This window comes from Branchiostoma belcheri, unplaced genomic scaffold (genome assembly GCF_001625305.1).
Source record: "Branchiostoma belcheri isolate BF01 breed outbred unplaced genomic scaffold, Haploidv18h27 scaffold83, whole genome shotgun sequence".
NCBI lineage: Eukaryota > Metazoa > Chordata > Leptocardii > Amphioxiformes > Branchiostomatidae > Branchiostoma > Branchiostoma belcheri.
The window spans coordinates 1243366-1257552 of record NW_017804498.1 but is presented as its reverse complement, the minus strand read 5'-3'; the positions used below and the strand labels follow the sequence as shown (position 1 = coordinate 1257552).

Genomic DNA, 14187 nt, shown 5'->3' with positions numbered 1-14187 from the left:
TAAGTAGAGGTGTAACACCTTCAATACCTTGTTTGAATTAGGAATGTAGTGACCTACCATACCAATAGTTGATTAATAATATTGCCAGTTCTAGACTACACTTGTCAGAATATTCCATCCATGATTGTGACATGTTGTTTACCAGGTATCTGTACAAGTTGTGTGATCTCCATCTGGAGTGTGACAACTACACAGAGGCTGCCTATACTCTCCTGCTGCATGCCACACTACTCAAGGTAAGGACATCCCTTACACAACACTGTACTGACATCTTACATTTAGAGCTTCAAAGCCTGTACATGTATCCATACATAAATGTTGCATTAAAAGGCTTCAAGATCAACTTGAAAAGCACGCAGCTATTTTCTCCCACAGAGATTTTGACACTATGTACATGTGGCAATGCAAGAAAAAGTCATAAAGACAAGTCAAGTTTCTGTCACCACAAGAGACTAAAATACAACAAATACATGTAGGTTGCTAGCAGAGGTTATGTTTCTGTACCTGTGCTGTGGTACAAGTTATACCTCTATGTAGATTATAGTATGATGATTGTTTTTTTTTTTTGCAGTGGACAGACGAACCCCTCATCACAACTCATGACAAGTACCCGGAGGCACAGACACACAGACAGCTCAAGGAGATGCTCTACTACGACATCATTGAGTACTTTGACAAGGGCAAGGTGAGATCAGATCCTACGGGTTCACAGGACTGGCATAGTTTCAAGTTAAGAAGGTGTGACTGAGTAACCAGTTTCCATGCTTACATTTGTAAGTACATGTATGTGTTGTTATTTCCTCTGTGTACAGATGTTCTGTTTTTGATGTGTTTGCTTGTGTGTTAATAGCTTGTCCCCATTCAAGATGGATGGAGATGGTCTCAATATCTACCTATATACAGTTGAGTCACAGGAAGAGAGAGGGCAAATGTTGTAACAGTAAACAATTGGGTGAACAGCTCCAATTTTGGGTGCACTAAGGTGCACACGCACCCAGTATTTTGATACTTCATGAGCATGATGTTAAAATGCCTGTAAGCTTTGCAAATTACCTGCCTTTATGTAGATAAAGATATTTGTTTTACAAAATACATCCTGTTTTTGGCACAAATTGGACAAAATGAAAGACTGAAGAAAGCAAAATCCTGCATGTTTGAATGTGTTACAAACTTAGCTAGCTGCTGCATCCAGATAGCATATTAGCCTTCTTTTGTAGTATTTTACAGAGTCAGATGTATAATTGGTGATTAAGTATGGTACTTTTGGCAAAACAAACAGGTATTAACTCAAAGTTGATATTGACTTGAAAGATGAAACACCTTTACAGTGGGTATCTCGTCTAACACAAGGACAGCAGAGTTGTCAGGGTACATGTATGTGAACAGTGTTGCTCTGTTCCTTCTCCCACAGCTGTGGAACAATTTCTTCCACCTGGCCGTGTCCTTCCTCACCCAGGAGTCACTACAGCTGGAGAACTTCTCTCATGCCAAGAGAATGAAGATCATCAACAAGTAAGTCTTGTCAGAAGTATTGTTGTGGGTGGGTTGTCTGTGGGTATGCTTCTCATGACACTGAGCTTAAAACATAAAAGAGGTCAGACACTGGAAATGAGGTAAATTTGAAGCTTCTCTGGACACTGAGCTTAAAACATAAAAGAGGTCAAACACTGGAATAGGGGTAAATTTGAAGTCATGAACACTGGAAATACTTCCCAGAAGTTTGAAATCTTGTTTCAGAACTGGAACTGTAGCATATACATGTAGCTTTGCATTCTGTGGTCTCTCTGATTTGTACTGAATAAACAACATTATGTGAAATTGTGTCAAAAAGTAATTTCCCCTGTCCCTTTCCCAGGTACCAGGACATGAGAAGGGTGATAGGGTTTGAAATCCTGTCCATGTGGTTCAACCTCGGTAAGTTTCTACTGACTGATTGTGTACAGGCCACAAGCTGGTAAAACAACATCGTATGACTACATGTAAATCACTTGTAGCTATTTGATATGTAGGTTGATGAATAAGTCTTGCTGTAAAGTTGTACAAACTACATGACATTGTAATTGTACACAATTTGCCACATGATATGTTAGAATGAATGTATGTAGAGTGTACAATCTTAAATTTCTGAAGGTCAAACTTATTTGGGTCTTGTCTATGTTTCTTCAGGTCAACATAAGATCAAGTTCATCCCAGAAATGGTTGGCCCAATGCTGGAGATGACTTTGATCCCAGAGACAAAGCTGAGAGAGCACACCATCCCCATCTTCTTTGACATGATGCAGTGTGAGTTTGCAACCAGAGGAAACTTCAACCAGGTGGGTAGGGAGGAGGAATGAAACCAACAGGATACTCAGTACTTTAACTGTGCTAATGGCTTGTTTTAACGCTTCAATGGCATTTCAAGCCCACAAGAAAAATTAGGCATTGTGCAACAAATAGATAAATGATTATGTGGGGATAGACTATTGTACTGTCCTGACCAATACCACAGCTACAGCTAAAATATAAAGCATTTTGCTACTGTCTTTCATAAATTTGGTGCATGAAAAATGTCCTTGTCTTGTCACGAGAGTGTGTGTAGATTAAAACGCATGTGAGAATCCAGGCATGTATGTTTGGTGCTGATGATAGTTTTGTGTTGATGGGACAGGTGGAGAATGAGATCATCACCCAGCTGGATCACCTGGTGGAAGGAGGGCGCGGTGATGACCAGTACAAGGAGCTGTTCTACAGGATGTAAGTACAGAAGTGTAGGCTCCTCATCTCAGTCTAGTAGTTAACCTTCTCCCTTCTTTCTGGTAACCTATTGAGAAACTAAGCATCTACTTCAGTGTGTTAAAATGACGTCAGCCATGCTGTCGGGTAATCAAAGTTGCACATAATAGATTAAGACATTCACGTATTTTACAAAAACTGTACATTGAGAAAAATAAGTCAGTATTTTTTAATGTTGTTTCCTCTCTCACAGCCTTGTCATTTTGTGTTTGGTGATCAAGTACTTTGTATTTGTTAATTGTTATTGTCCATACCGAAAGGACCTTAATAAGTCATAGTTACTCTGTAAGGCTGATTTTTTAAACAGATCTGATAAGCAAAGGTCCTGGATGTGTGATAACCAAAGTTCCTGTGTTCCTCCCCAGTATCTCGGACCACTGTCAGAAGCACCGGTACCTGCGGCAGCGGGGCCTGTACTTTGTGGACCTGGTGAACCGGCTGCTGGAGAGACTGCTGGACTACAGGACCATCATGAACGATGAGAACAGGGAGAACAGGATGAGCTGCACCGTCAACCTCCTCAACTTCTACAAGGAGATCAACAGACAGGAGATGTACATCAGGTCAGACACATGCTTTGGTTTTGGTGTGTTTGTGTGTTTGATTGCTTGTCTGTTTATCTGCAGCTATTTGAATACAGTAGTCACAGGAAGTGAGGGGGAAATGATATAACCGCAGACTGACAGGAAGGTGGAATTTAAGGTCAAAATGGTTCCCAGCAGGCTTGGAGGTTGTGAGGTCAAGTTGGTCTTCCTGTAGTCACTTTGAGGAAGTGGGAGTGGAATATACACAGAATCAGTGAAAAAATCACAATTATAATGAATAAAACAACACTAAATTCTAAGTAGAGGTGTAACACCTTCAATACCTTGTTTGAATTAGGAATGTAGTGACCTACCATACCAATAGTTGATTAATAATATTGCCAGTTCTAGACTACACTGTCAGAATATTCCATCCATGATGTGACATGTTGTTTACCAGGTATCTGTACAAGTTGTGTGATCTCCATCTGGAGTGTGACAACTACACAGAGGCTGCCTAACTCTCCTGCTGCATGCCACACTACTCAAGGTAAGGACATCCCTTACACAACACTGTACTAACATCTTACATTTAGAGCTTCAAAGCCTGTACATGTATCCATACATAATAATTAAAAGGCTTCAAGATCAACTTGAAAAGCACACAGCTATTTTCCCCCACAGAGATTTTGACACTATGTACATGTGGCAATGCAAGAAAAAGTCATAAAGACAAGTCAAGTTTCTGTCACCACAAGAGACTAAAATACAACAAATGCATGTAGGTTGCTGGCAGAGGTTATGTTTCTGTACCTGTTCTGTGGTACAAGTTATACCTGTACCAAGTTATATGTAGATTATAGTATGATGATTGTTTTGTTTTTTTTGCAGTGGACAGACGAACCCCTCATCACAACTCATGACAAGTACCCGGAGGCACAGACACACAGACAGCTCAAGGAGATGCTCTACTACGACATCATTGAGTACTTTGACAAGGGCAAGGTGAGATCAGATCATACAGGTTTTACAGGACTGGCATAGTTTTAAGTTAAAGAAGGTGTGACTGAGTAACCAGTTTCCATGGTTAAGTATGTGTTGTTATTTCCTCTGTGTACAGATGTTTTGTTTTTGATCTGTTTGCTTGTGTGTCAATAGCTTGTCCCCATGCAAGATGGATGGAAATGGTGTCAATAGCTACATAAATACAGTTTAGTCACAGGAACAGGGGGGAAATGTTGTAACTGAATGTAGTAAACTGAATGTTAAATTGGAGGTCAACATGGTCTCCCACAAACTGAGAAGAAGTGAGGTAGAATTGGAAGTCAAAATGAAGGTGTGAAATGTTCAATGTGATGTTTTGTGTCCTGTAGATGTGGGAGGAGGGCATCAGACTGTGTAAGGAGCTGGCTTCCCAGTACGAGAACGAGACTTTCGACTTCCTCAACCTCAGCCTCATTCTGGTAAGAAAGCTTTGTTGGTTTATAATGAGATGCAACTCTTCCCTTGGCTTGTGATGTCATTGTGACCTTTACCTTGAAGTAAAACCTCTGTCTTGGGCCTGCTGAACCCAAACATGCAGTTGTGTACATCCTACACTTTGTACTTTGGCTCTCGCTAAAACAGGAAATGCCATTACGAGCAATCCAGACTTAGACGTTCGTTTGTACAGACTGAAAATAAACCAAAAGGACACTTTTTTTATTCTGGCATTTATAGACAATTATGTAAACTTTAAGGTAAGTTTACACCAACATAAACATACCTACAGCAATCTGTCATATTTGTTGACTACAGTGCAGACTAGTCCTGGTCTGTGTTGTGCAGTGGATATTTGAAATAACAGCCTCTTAAAGAACAATGCGTGTATGTTTGTTTCCAACATTGGGAACAAATGTCAGCCAGTCTGTGCATTTGTGTGTTTATCTCACCCAATGACATTTCTATCCCCTGTCCCCTGCAGCAAAAGCAGGCCATGTTCTATGACAACATCATGAAGACCATGAGGCCAGACCCTGAGTACTTCAGAGTGGGGTACTTTGGACAGGGATATCCCAGTTTCCTCAGGGTAAGAACACGAATTACACAGTCAGCACTTGTTTTAAATCATCAGTTTCATTAAATGACTGTATCTAAGGGTATTGAAGTCTTTTGTCAAAACATGTCTCTGTGTCGTCTTGCATCTTCCACAGGTCAAAATAATTTGAAAAAGATGATAACAAAGTCAAAGTTTATGTGCTACACTTGGATCCTGTTCCCTTCAAAAAGGGCTTTAAAAAAGAAAGGGTGGAATAATTCACCTTGAACACACTGAAGTGTGTGCATTAGTTAAGCAGTTCTGTCTATTAGATGAGGCAAGAGAGAAGGTTGAAATGGTGTGAAAACTTCCCCATGATGATCCTCAGGAAGAGTTATGTTGTAAGTTGTGTTATCATGTCCACAGAACAAGGTGTTCATCTACAGAGGGAAGGAGTATGAGCGTCTGGGTGACTTCACCTCCCGGCTGCTCAGCCAGTTCCCCCATGCACAGCCCATCAACAAGGTCACCGCTCCCGGCCCAGAAATACTGGAATCTCCCAGTCAACGTATCCTTTTTGTTCTCACACACTCATACACTCCAGTACATGTAGTTTCCCCCTACTGGTTCTCATATAGAGTACCACCAGCAATTCAGCAAACAGAAGCACCTGTGAAGTGCTTACATTCAACAGTTACAACAGAGAGGTTCTTCACTTGTTGCCAGCACTGTGCAATGTATACTGTATACACACTGTGTTCATGTACAGGATAGAGATGAGTCAACCTGCACAGTCATGCCCCCTAGCACCATTTGCAAGAACAGCACAATATTGACCTTTTGCTAACCAATGAAAAGTTTGCAAAGTTTTTCTGGGATTTCTACAGTTATCTACATATACATGTAACTGTAGGTAAGGAATCAGTAGCAGGTGGTTCTGTTTCTAGATTTTAGATTAGCTCTGTTGCCACAGTTATTTTTTTATGCCATTTACTTTTTAACCAGTGGTAATTAGTGTTTGCAAAAGACACATTACATACAGGGAAATAGCAGTAACTCTTCATAGAAGGTCCTTAACCCAGGCCCAGACCTGCAGATCTTTAAGGTGGACCCAATCCTGGAGGAAAGGAGGGAGTTCAGAGGGAAGCCTGTAGCTGACCAGATTCTCAAGTATGTTCCTCTTCGCCTTGTCTTGTACAATCCTTGAAAATTGATATCACACTTACCATTCAACTGTAATTAAAGCAAGGTACATGCTGTGCATGAAAGAATGACAGTTTTTCAGTCATCATTTTGCATCCCATGAAGCTATATGATCATCTACCAGTCATTGACCCATACAGTACAGTCTAAGTTTGAAAGTACACCTGGGATCCTTGCTCCTGTCTGTTGTCCTTAAAAGGTTGAATGTCAAGGACAAACATCTTATCGGCAGCCCCACTCTTGTCAACATCAAAACGTTTAAAAGTAGAAACTGTATACAAACAAATGTTGGCACGTGTGGCCACACAAGGAAAGGTTATAGCCAGCAGGGGTCCATCATATGTTTTTGGTTAGAAGGATGTATATCCAACCTGTGTTGAACTGGTTATAAACAAAGGGGGCTGCATGTTGCTATTGAAGGAACTTGTTCCATTTATATTATGCACTATTACTTGTGTAGAAGGTAGACATACATCGTGTGTGTGTGAAATTACTAGTCTGGATCATCATCATTAGAGCTGTGTACCGGTACGCAGTACCGATACTGTACCGGAAAAATTGATTAGGTACAGGTCCAAAATACCTAATCCCTCAGTACCGGTACTGTACCTAAACAATTTCACACCAATTTTATGCCTATTTGTGACCTCAAATGTGTAAATAGCTGGTTAACAATGGGTCCCTGTGTAAGGACAGTGTGTTCATGAAAACAAAAACACCTATATTTTATCTGAGCATTCGCCATAAACAAAGAATAAACCTTAACTATCAAGTTTATTTATGTTTTTTTTGTTATTGAAGGAGTTCAGAAGAGCATATAAATTGGTCGAATTGTTCAGGTACAGGTTCAGGTCCGGACCTGTACCTAAACCTGTGTACCTGTACCTGTACCTGTACCTAAAATTTGTTTAGGTACACAGCTCTAATCATCATATTGACCATATTGGTTGCTGGAAGTAAAGAAGTCTTATTGGCAGCAATGATTATTTTCTGCATGTATGTCCAGCTTCATGTGAATGTTTTCTGTGCTTTGTAGTGTGTAGATGACCTGCACGTCTCCATTGCCAAATCACAACTTGTAAAACTTAACCCCAGGAATGAACAGTCATCTGCAAGCATTTGGCCTGTATTAAATCTGAGGGAAATCCTACATTTACTCCATAAACATTTATTATTTCATATGTAAACTATTCATTTTGTAACTATTGTCCTTGTGTTCAGAAATACATTTAGAAATTTGCTATACCCTGGTGAAATGACTATCAAAAATAATATTATCACAAATATTTTTGTTGGAAAAGGATTGGGTCCAAAATTTCAATGTTTCAAGAAACCTTTGAAGAAAACCTTAATTCTAATGAAGATTTCCTGTAAAAGATGACTGTTGAATTCCTGTTTCTGTCATGCCACTCTGATCTTCTCTCTTCCCTGCTTACCTTACTGGATGCACATTCCTCAGACATGCACCCTGCTGGTAAAAATCTTCATTGTTCCACTCTACACCTTTGTATGCACCATGTATAATAAATATAATGTCTATTAGGCAGGTGTTGTGGGGTGTGCAGTCTTCAATCTGCTTAATATGTGCATGCTTGAAGTACATGTGAAAGGGAGCTGTAGTTTGTAAGAAAAGTGTAAGGAGGGTGTCATATCTTGCAATGGTGAGGAACCCCAGAAAGATTCATGGACCAATTATTATAGTTTTTTTTCTGGCTTCTCTGTTAGGCCAAGGCCAATTCATTTATAAGTTATTTTTGTTACCAAAGTTAATCCTGTTTAAACAGCATTACTGTCTACATCCCTCCTTGGTTCCCTCTGTGCCAATGATGAAATCATCTAAATCATCCCTCCACTTATTGTGCAGCCAAGTTATGAACTTCCATGTAGTTGTTGTCAAATATATGTATCACAAACATCTACAAGTGTGTTTTTTTTTTTTTTACTTCAGTTCACCTTCAGATTAATTGCATCCAGGTTTCCCTACAGCCTTCTTCCAAACATCATCACAAAGATGTGTTTTGAATTTTCTTCTAGTTTCCAGTGACCTTTTCCCAATTATTTCTTGGGCTGTTGATTTGACTATTGGCTACATGTACCTGGACAACATAAATCCTTGGTACTACAATGTACATGTACATGTGTATACTACATGATTGTACTACGTAGGTATCCAAGCCAAGAAATGACTTCGACTTTAAACAAGTGTCAGAATTATAAACCCAGGATTGAGGTGTTAAAAAAATTATTTTTAGTTTCTTTTAGAATTACATGTATTGTGGAACTCATTGTCAGTAACTACTGTAATCGCTTTAATTTAATAGCACCTTGAGTTAGCAATGGAAAAATAAGGTTTGACAAGTTGTTCAGTGTAATATGACCAGCTGCCATGGCATGCCTGCAAAGTTGGTGTGTTATGCCAAAGGTATGTTATACTGGCTACATTTGTGTACATGCAAATACAGGTAATTGTAAGCAGTCCCCATCCATTGAAAAATGTGGTAATATGCTGTTTCCTGGCTAAATAAAGAATAAAGAAGGAAAGAAAGTATGTTGTAGGTGTAGGACCAAAGCCATTTTTGTCCCCTCACCTTACCCACCCAAATACCTTCCTTTACCTCATTCAGCCTACTGGTTAAGACTGCGTCATCTTGCATGTTTGCCGGAGCATTGGGCTTTGTTGTTCCTTGAGGGTGAAATTCAAGAAATTTTCAGACTTAATCCCCAGTCTTCGTTAAGAATGTAACAAAGTGTGAAAGCACTCAACAGGTGTTCCAATTAAACCCTCCTACCTTGACCCTCTGACCTCCCAGTAAAATACCCTCCAGATGTGAAGGGAACGTGTATTGAAGAACATTGTAGTGTTGGCCTGTTGTATGTTTAAGATGTGTCTTAAAATATGTTTTCATGGCCATTCTTCTTATCATGAATGGATTTAACATCTTGTTTATGCAGCAGTCTTTAAGAGGTATTTCCTTAGTCGTCTTCCAAACACTGATCATGTTAACAAGAAATTGTAGGTTTCAGACTTCCTGGAAGTATGCAGTCCTTAGCTTCCTGAATTCCCCCAAGTCCACCTCTAAATCCCACTGGTGCCACATTCTAAGACCTGCACTTTCACCCCATTACTTGAGTCTAACCTTTTGACCTCTTGTTATTCTGCCTGTCAATCTTCCCTCCACCTACATGTACATGATGTACTTTCAACCTCCTGTCACACTGTCAAGGCAAACAGATACACAAACCAACAGCTCAGACACCCAAAACAATACTTTTGTACATGTACCAGGAAGTTAATGGCAGTGGTTATAAGTTTTGTTTTCTGTGTTCAGAAAGAAAACAGTTAAAAACAAACCAACACTGGTAGATACATGTAACATGAGAACATGTAATTTTTATAAGGTGTTACCCTGATGTATACCTACATACAGACTCTCATGCTTCAACCCTCCCATCTGTGTTTGATCTAGCTTCTACAAGGTCAACGAGGTTCAGAAGTTCACCTTCTCCAGGCCAATCAGAAAGGGCGATCGAGACAGTGACAACGAATTTGCGGTGAGAAGATCTGGGTTGGACTTCAGATAGTACTCTGGCCAGCTTTTGTACTTTCAATGCATAGACTTTATTAGTTTTTCTTCCATGTTATTTATCACAATCAGGCACATGCATTTAAGGTGGGTTAGTCAGGGATAATGAGAGCCACACATAGATACTGCATCCAGGGGAAGTCTACCACTGATCTGGAAGTGAAGGTGTCAGAACTGTCCACCTACAGGCTGAATACCAGGGCCAAGCTGCCACAGAAGGGGGAATTTTTACAATTGTATTTCCATTGTACACTGATCTGACACTTGTCACAAATGTAACTTAGGGGGTGGGGAGATTTATGTGAAGTACATGTAAAACTAACATTGCTGTGTATTTAGAGAATGCTGTCATCTTTGCTAATATCTACTATATATCAATATCATGTGCACCTGTGATAAGAGTGTTTGTGTTTGGTTGCTATCGTTACAAATCACTGCGGCAGCTGTAGAATGTTGAGGCAGACACTGTGTATCAGTTGAAATTGAAGTTAACAGACAGCCTGGAGTGAGTTAGATCTGGATTCCGATCAGAACAGACTGTAAAGGAAACCCTCCTGATAAGTGTAGTCTCTGTGTTTTGTTATGCCCCTGTAGAAAGATGTTTCTCAATTATATTAAGGTCAGGGGCATTCCTTCCTAATTCAAAAGGGTGACCAGCTCCAGAATGTGGGTGAAACTGGATCCACAAACACTTCCGTTGGGAGGGCGGGGTGGGTCAGCATTACTGTTGTTTTAGCTGCAGCACCACACCTGGCACACAAGGTGCACAAGTTCATTGTTTAGCAGGAATGGATGTTGTGATTTCTTCTCAGACCAGGAAAGGATGCTTTCCAAGTAGACCTGTGCTCTGAATCAGACCACAAATGCAAGTAATGGGTTGCCTACATGTAGGTGTCAACAAACTTAGGGGAGAAATACATGTAAATTAATATCACAGGGACTGTGTTCTGCAGCTGTTTTTGAGGTGTAGAAATTCCCCACATCTGCAAAGATATAATGAATAGGAGGCCTCTTTATGCCTAGTTGTGTTAAACATCACTCTACTTCAAAGAAAAGGAAACATATAATTGCCAATTTCAATTAGAAGTACATGATTGTGATAGTTGTGAATTGCTGATAGAAAAGCCATCTATGGCTTGTCTTGCCCATTTGACTGGTGGAAGAAGACAGCCAATAGTAAGAGATTACACAATGTATGTCCAACAATGACAGTGTTCTTGAACAATGATTAATTTCTTTTTATTCTTACAGAACATGTTTCTAGAAAGAACTAACTATGTGACAGCCTACAAACTTCCTGGTATCCTCAGATGGTTCGAAGTCACCTCTACAAACACTGTAAGTTGGTAGATCACATGTAGCTACATGGATGATATTTATGCAGTAGAATGCACTTAGTACCTTTGGGTGTTCAATGAAAATTTGATGACTGTTACTGGGCAGGAAATGTAAGATGGCACAAGAACAATTCCGCAGAGTTTTAAATGTTTCCTTATTTTTCGGACAGTTTGAAGTGAGCCCACTGGAAAACGCCTGTGAGATCATAGAGAACGCCAACACGGAGCTGAGACATCTTATCGAGCAGCAGCGGGCAGACCCCACACTCACAGTCAACACACTCAGCCTTAGACTCAACGGCATCATTGATGCTGCTGTCATGGGTGGCACAGCTAAGTATGAGAAGGTACGATTCTGATTTTATGATATTCTGTTTTCAGCCTAAAATGTCTGTCAGAAACTAGCATTGTCTTGAATTGTGAATTGGACTACCAAAAAAATTTTCCCAATACATTTAGTAATGCCAATCTACCCCTTGTGGGCCCTTCCTCAATGAAGATTCTTCTCAGTATTTCACTGTCACTGAATAGATAGATAGTCAATGAAAGATTCAAATAGATGCACAATGTACATGTAGTTGTTTATACTGTCATGAAAGTTCATCTGTGTTGGTAGTTAAAACTTTTCATCTAACACAAGGAATTGTTCTCATCAAGAGCTTTCAACCAGCCACTCTTACTAGTTTTCTTCAATAGACTTGTCATCCAGTGAGACTTGTCACATGGCTTCTCTGAAGTGTGACGTCAACATTGGGTCCAAGATATCTGGTAAACGATGTTGGCCTCCATCATGGTAAGTGATGGGCCCTGATGTAGATGTTTGTTGTGTCATGTGATGTATCATCCTATACCATAACATTTTCCTCTATTCCTCAGGCATTCTTCACAGAAGAGTACATGGCCAGCCACCCTGAAGACCATGCCAGAATTGAGAGACTGAAGGACCTGATCGCCTGTCAGATCCCCCTCCTGGAGGCAGGGCTGAAGGTCCACGCACAGAAAGCACCCGACTCTCTCAGGAAACTACAGGAGAAAATGGACTCTCTCTTTGTGGACATGAAGGTTAGCTCCTGTTTCTTCTCATTCTGGTTACTATCATACTATCATTGTATGATCATCATTACAGGCTGTACAGTCACAAATAGTAGAAAGTCTTGGTATAGTCATGTGTTTCGTACAAAAATTCAGCTGTCTTGATAATATGGAAAAGGCTGACTGTCATACATGTACATCATTCAGCAGTTTGCTTTATCACAGCCTGCTTGAAAAGTCAAAGACATCAAAATCACACGACAACTTATGACACATGTTGCCATTCCATAATTGCTACTTGTGCACGACTGTTGTATTGCAGTGCCATCTAGAAATATTTCAGAATGTCTTGGGCCAAAAACTCTATCCTAGATATCACATGATGATATTGTATTCCTCTGCTATAGACCCGTGTTGAATCTGAGTATGGGAAAAAGCCTCCGATGGACGAGACAACGCGAACCAGACCGATGTCGCTGGTGTGGATCACGAGGAACAAGCCTGTGGACCGACCAGTCTCCACTATCTCTACCTCATCCACCTCTTCTGATGGACCCATCAACTCCAGGGACAGGCCTTCCACTCCAGAGACAGGCTTAGGGTTAGGGAACAGTTTTTACTGTCCTGATATGATTTCAGACCCATTTGTGTTCATATCAACGAGTGTAAAAAAATCATGCCATTTTCAGCAAAATGCCTCAACCATGTCATCAGCAAAAGAAAGTCTTGTAAATCTGCCCAGTTGCATCTGTCAAAGAAAATGATCAAATTGTACATCCTTTCTTTTATTTGTGTTATTTGACATTCTTTCTGGAACATACATGTACATGACATTGTACATTCCTCTTGAACCCTATAGTCTATAATCCTAAAATTCTAACATCAATTTCTTTTTTCTTGTTCTTCTTCCAGTCCTCCTCAGCTGCCCCCCAAGTACGAGAAGTCGGTCCGGCACTCCGGCCAACAACAAGGCAAGAGCTCCCCAGTCAAGAACTGGGTCAGCAAAACCCGAGAAGCTAACGCTGCAGCAGACGGACCTGTGGTGGAACTGAACCAGACGGTACGCTTACTTCTGTCTGTACGCTGTCTACATGTACATCCCTGTTGTCTGTACTACTACATTTACATCCCTGTTGTTTGTACTACTACATGTACATCCTTGTTGTTTGTATTACTACATGTACATCCCTTTTGTTTGTACTACTACATGTACATCCCTTTTGTTTGTACTACTACATGTTCATCCCTGTTCAGGGCCTGTTGTCTCTACTACTACATGTACATCCCTGTTATCTGTACTACTACATGTACAATGTGATGGTATGACAATCCATTCTTAAGAACAGGTGGGACATTGTAGTTATCAGTCACCTGTAGATGTACACTTGTGAGACCACCCTCACTTCAGGCACCACCCATATAAAGGAACAAGAGTGTCTGTAAATCAAAGGGAAACTGCATTCTGCTTCCCAACAAACACACAACAGTTACATGTATATTTTGCACATATTTTGCTGTATTTTGCAGTCACATTTTGCTGTGCATTATTTACCAGGAGCTGGATAGGATTACAATCAATCAGTGTATTTTGGATATATTAAAGTGGAAAGGTCTCACCTTAGGAAGTGCATTCCTGTAGACAACCTACAAATGTACATTGTATCCTCTCTTTTACCTGGGATTCACAAGGAAAATTTGTCGGGATGAATGTGGGA

At 40.3% G+C, this 14187-nt stretch overlaps 1 protein-coding gene across 1 annotated transcript in view; it reads left to right on the top strand.

Moving 5' to 3' along the window:
* LOC109486794 (dedicator of cytokinesis protein 1-like) overlaps window positions 1–14187 on the top strand; it is a 51380-nt gene that overhangs the window by 27873 nt on the left and 9320 nt on the right. The window contains 18 exon segments of the mRNA XM_019790683.1: window positions 1412–1512; window positions 1856–1914; window positions 2167–2315; window positions 2651–2736; window positions 3141–3338; window positions 3760–3815; window positions 3818–3849; window positions 4191–4304; window positions 4673–4762; window positions 5263–5367; window positions 5743–5884; window positions 6405–6486; window positions 9987–10071; window positions 11355–11441; window positions 11611–11787; window positions 12317–12502; window positions 12880–13073; window positions 13385–13532. Coding sequence (XP_019646242.1) covers window positions 1412–1512; window positions 1856–1914; window positions 2167–2315; window positions 2651–2736; window positions 3141–3338; window positions 3760–3815; window positions 3818–3849; window positions 4191–4304; window positions 4673–4762; window positions 5263–5367; window positions 5743–5884; window positions 6405–6486; window positions 9987–10071; window positions 11355–11441; window positions 11611–11787; window positions 12317–12502; window positions 12880–13073; window positions 13385–13532 — 2091 coding nt within the window.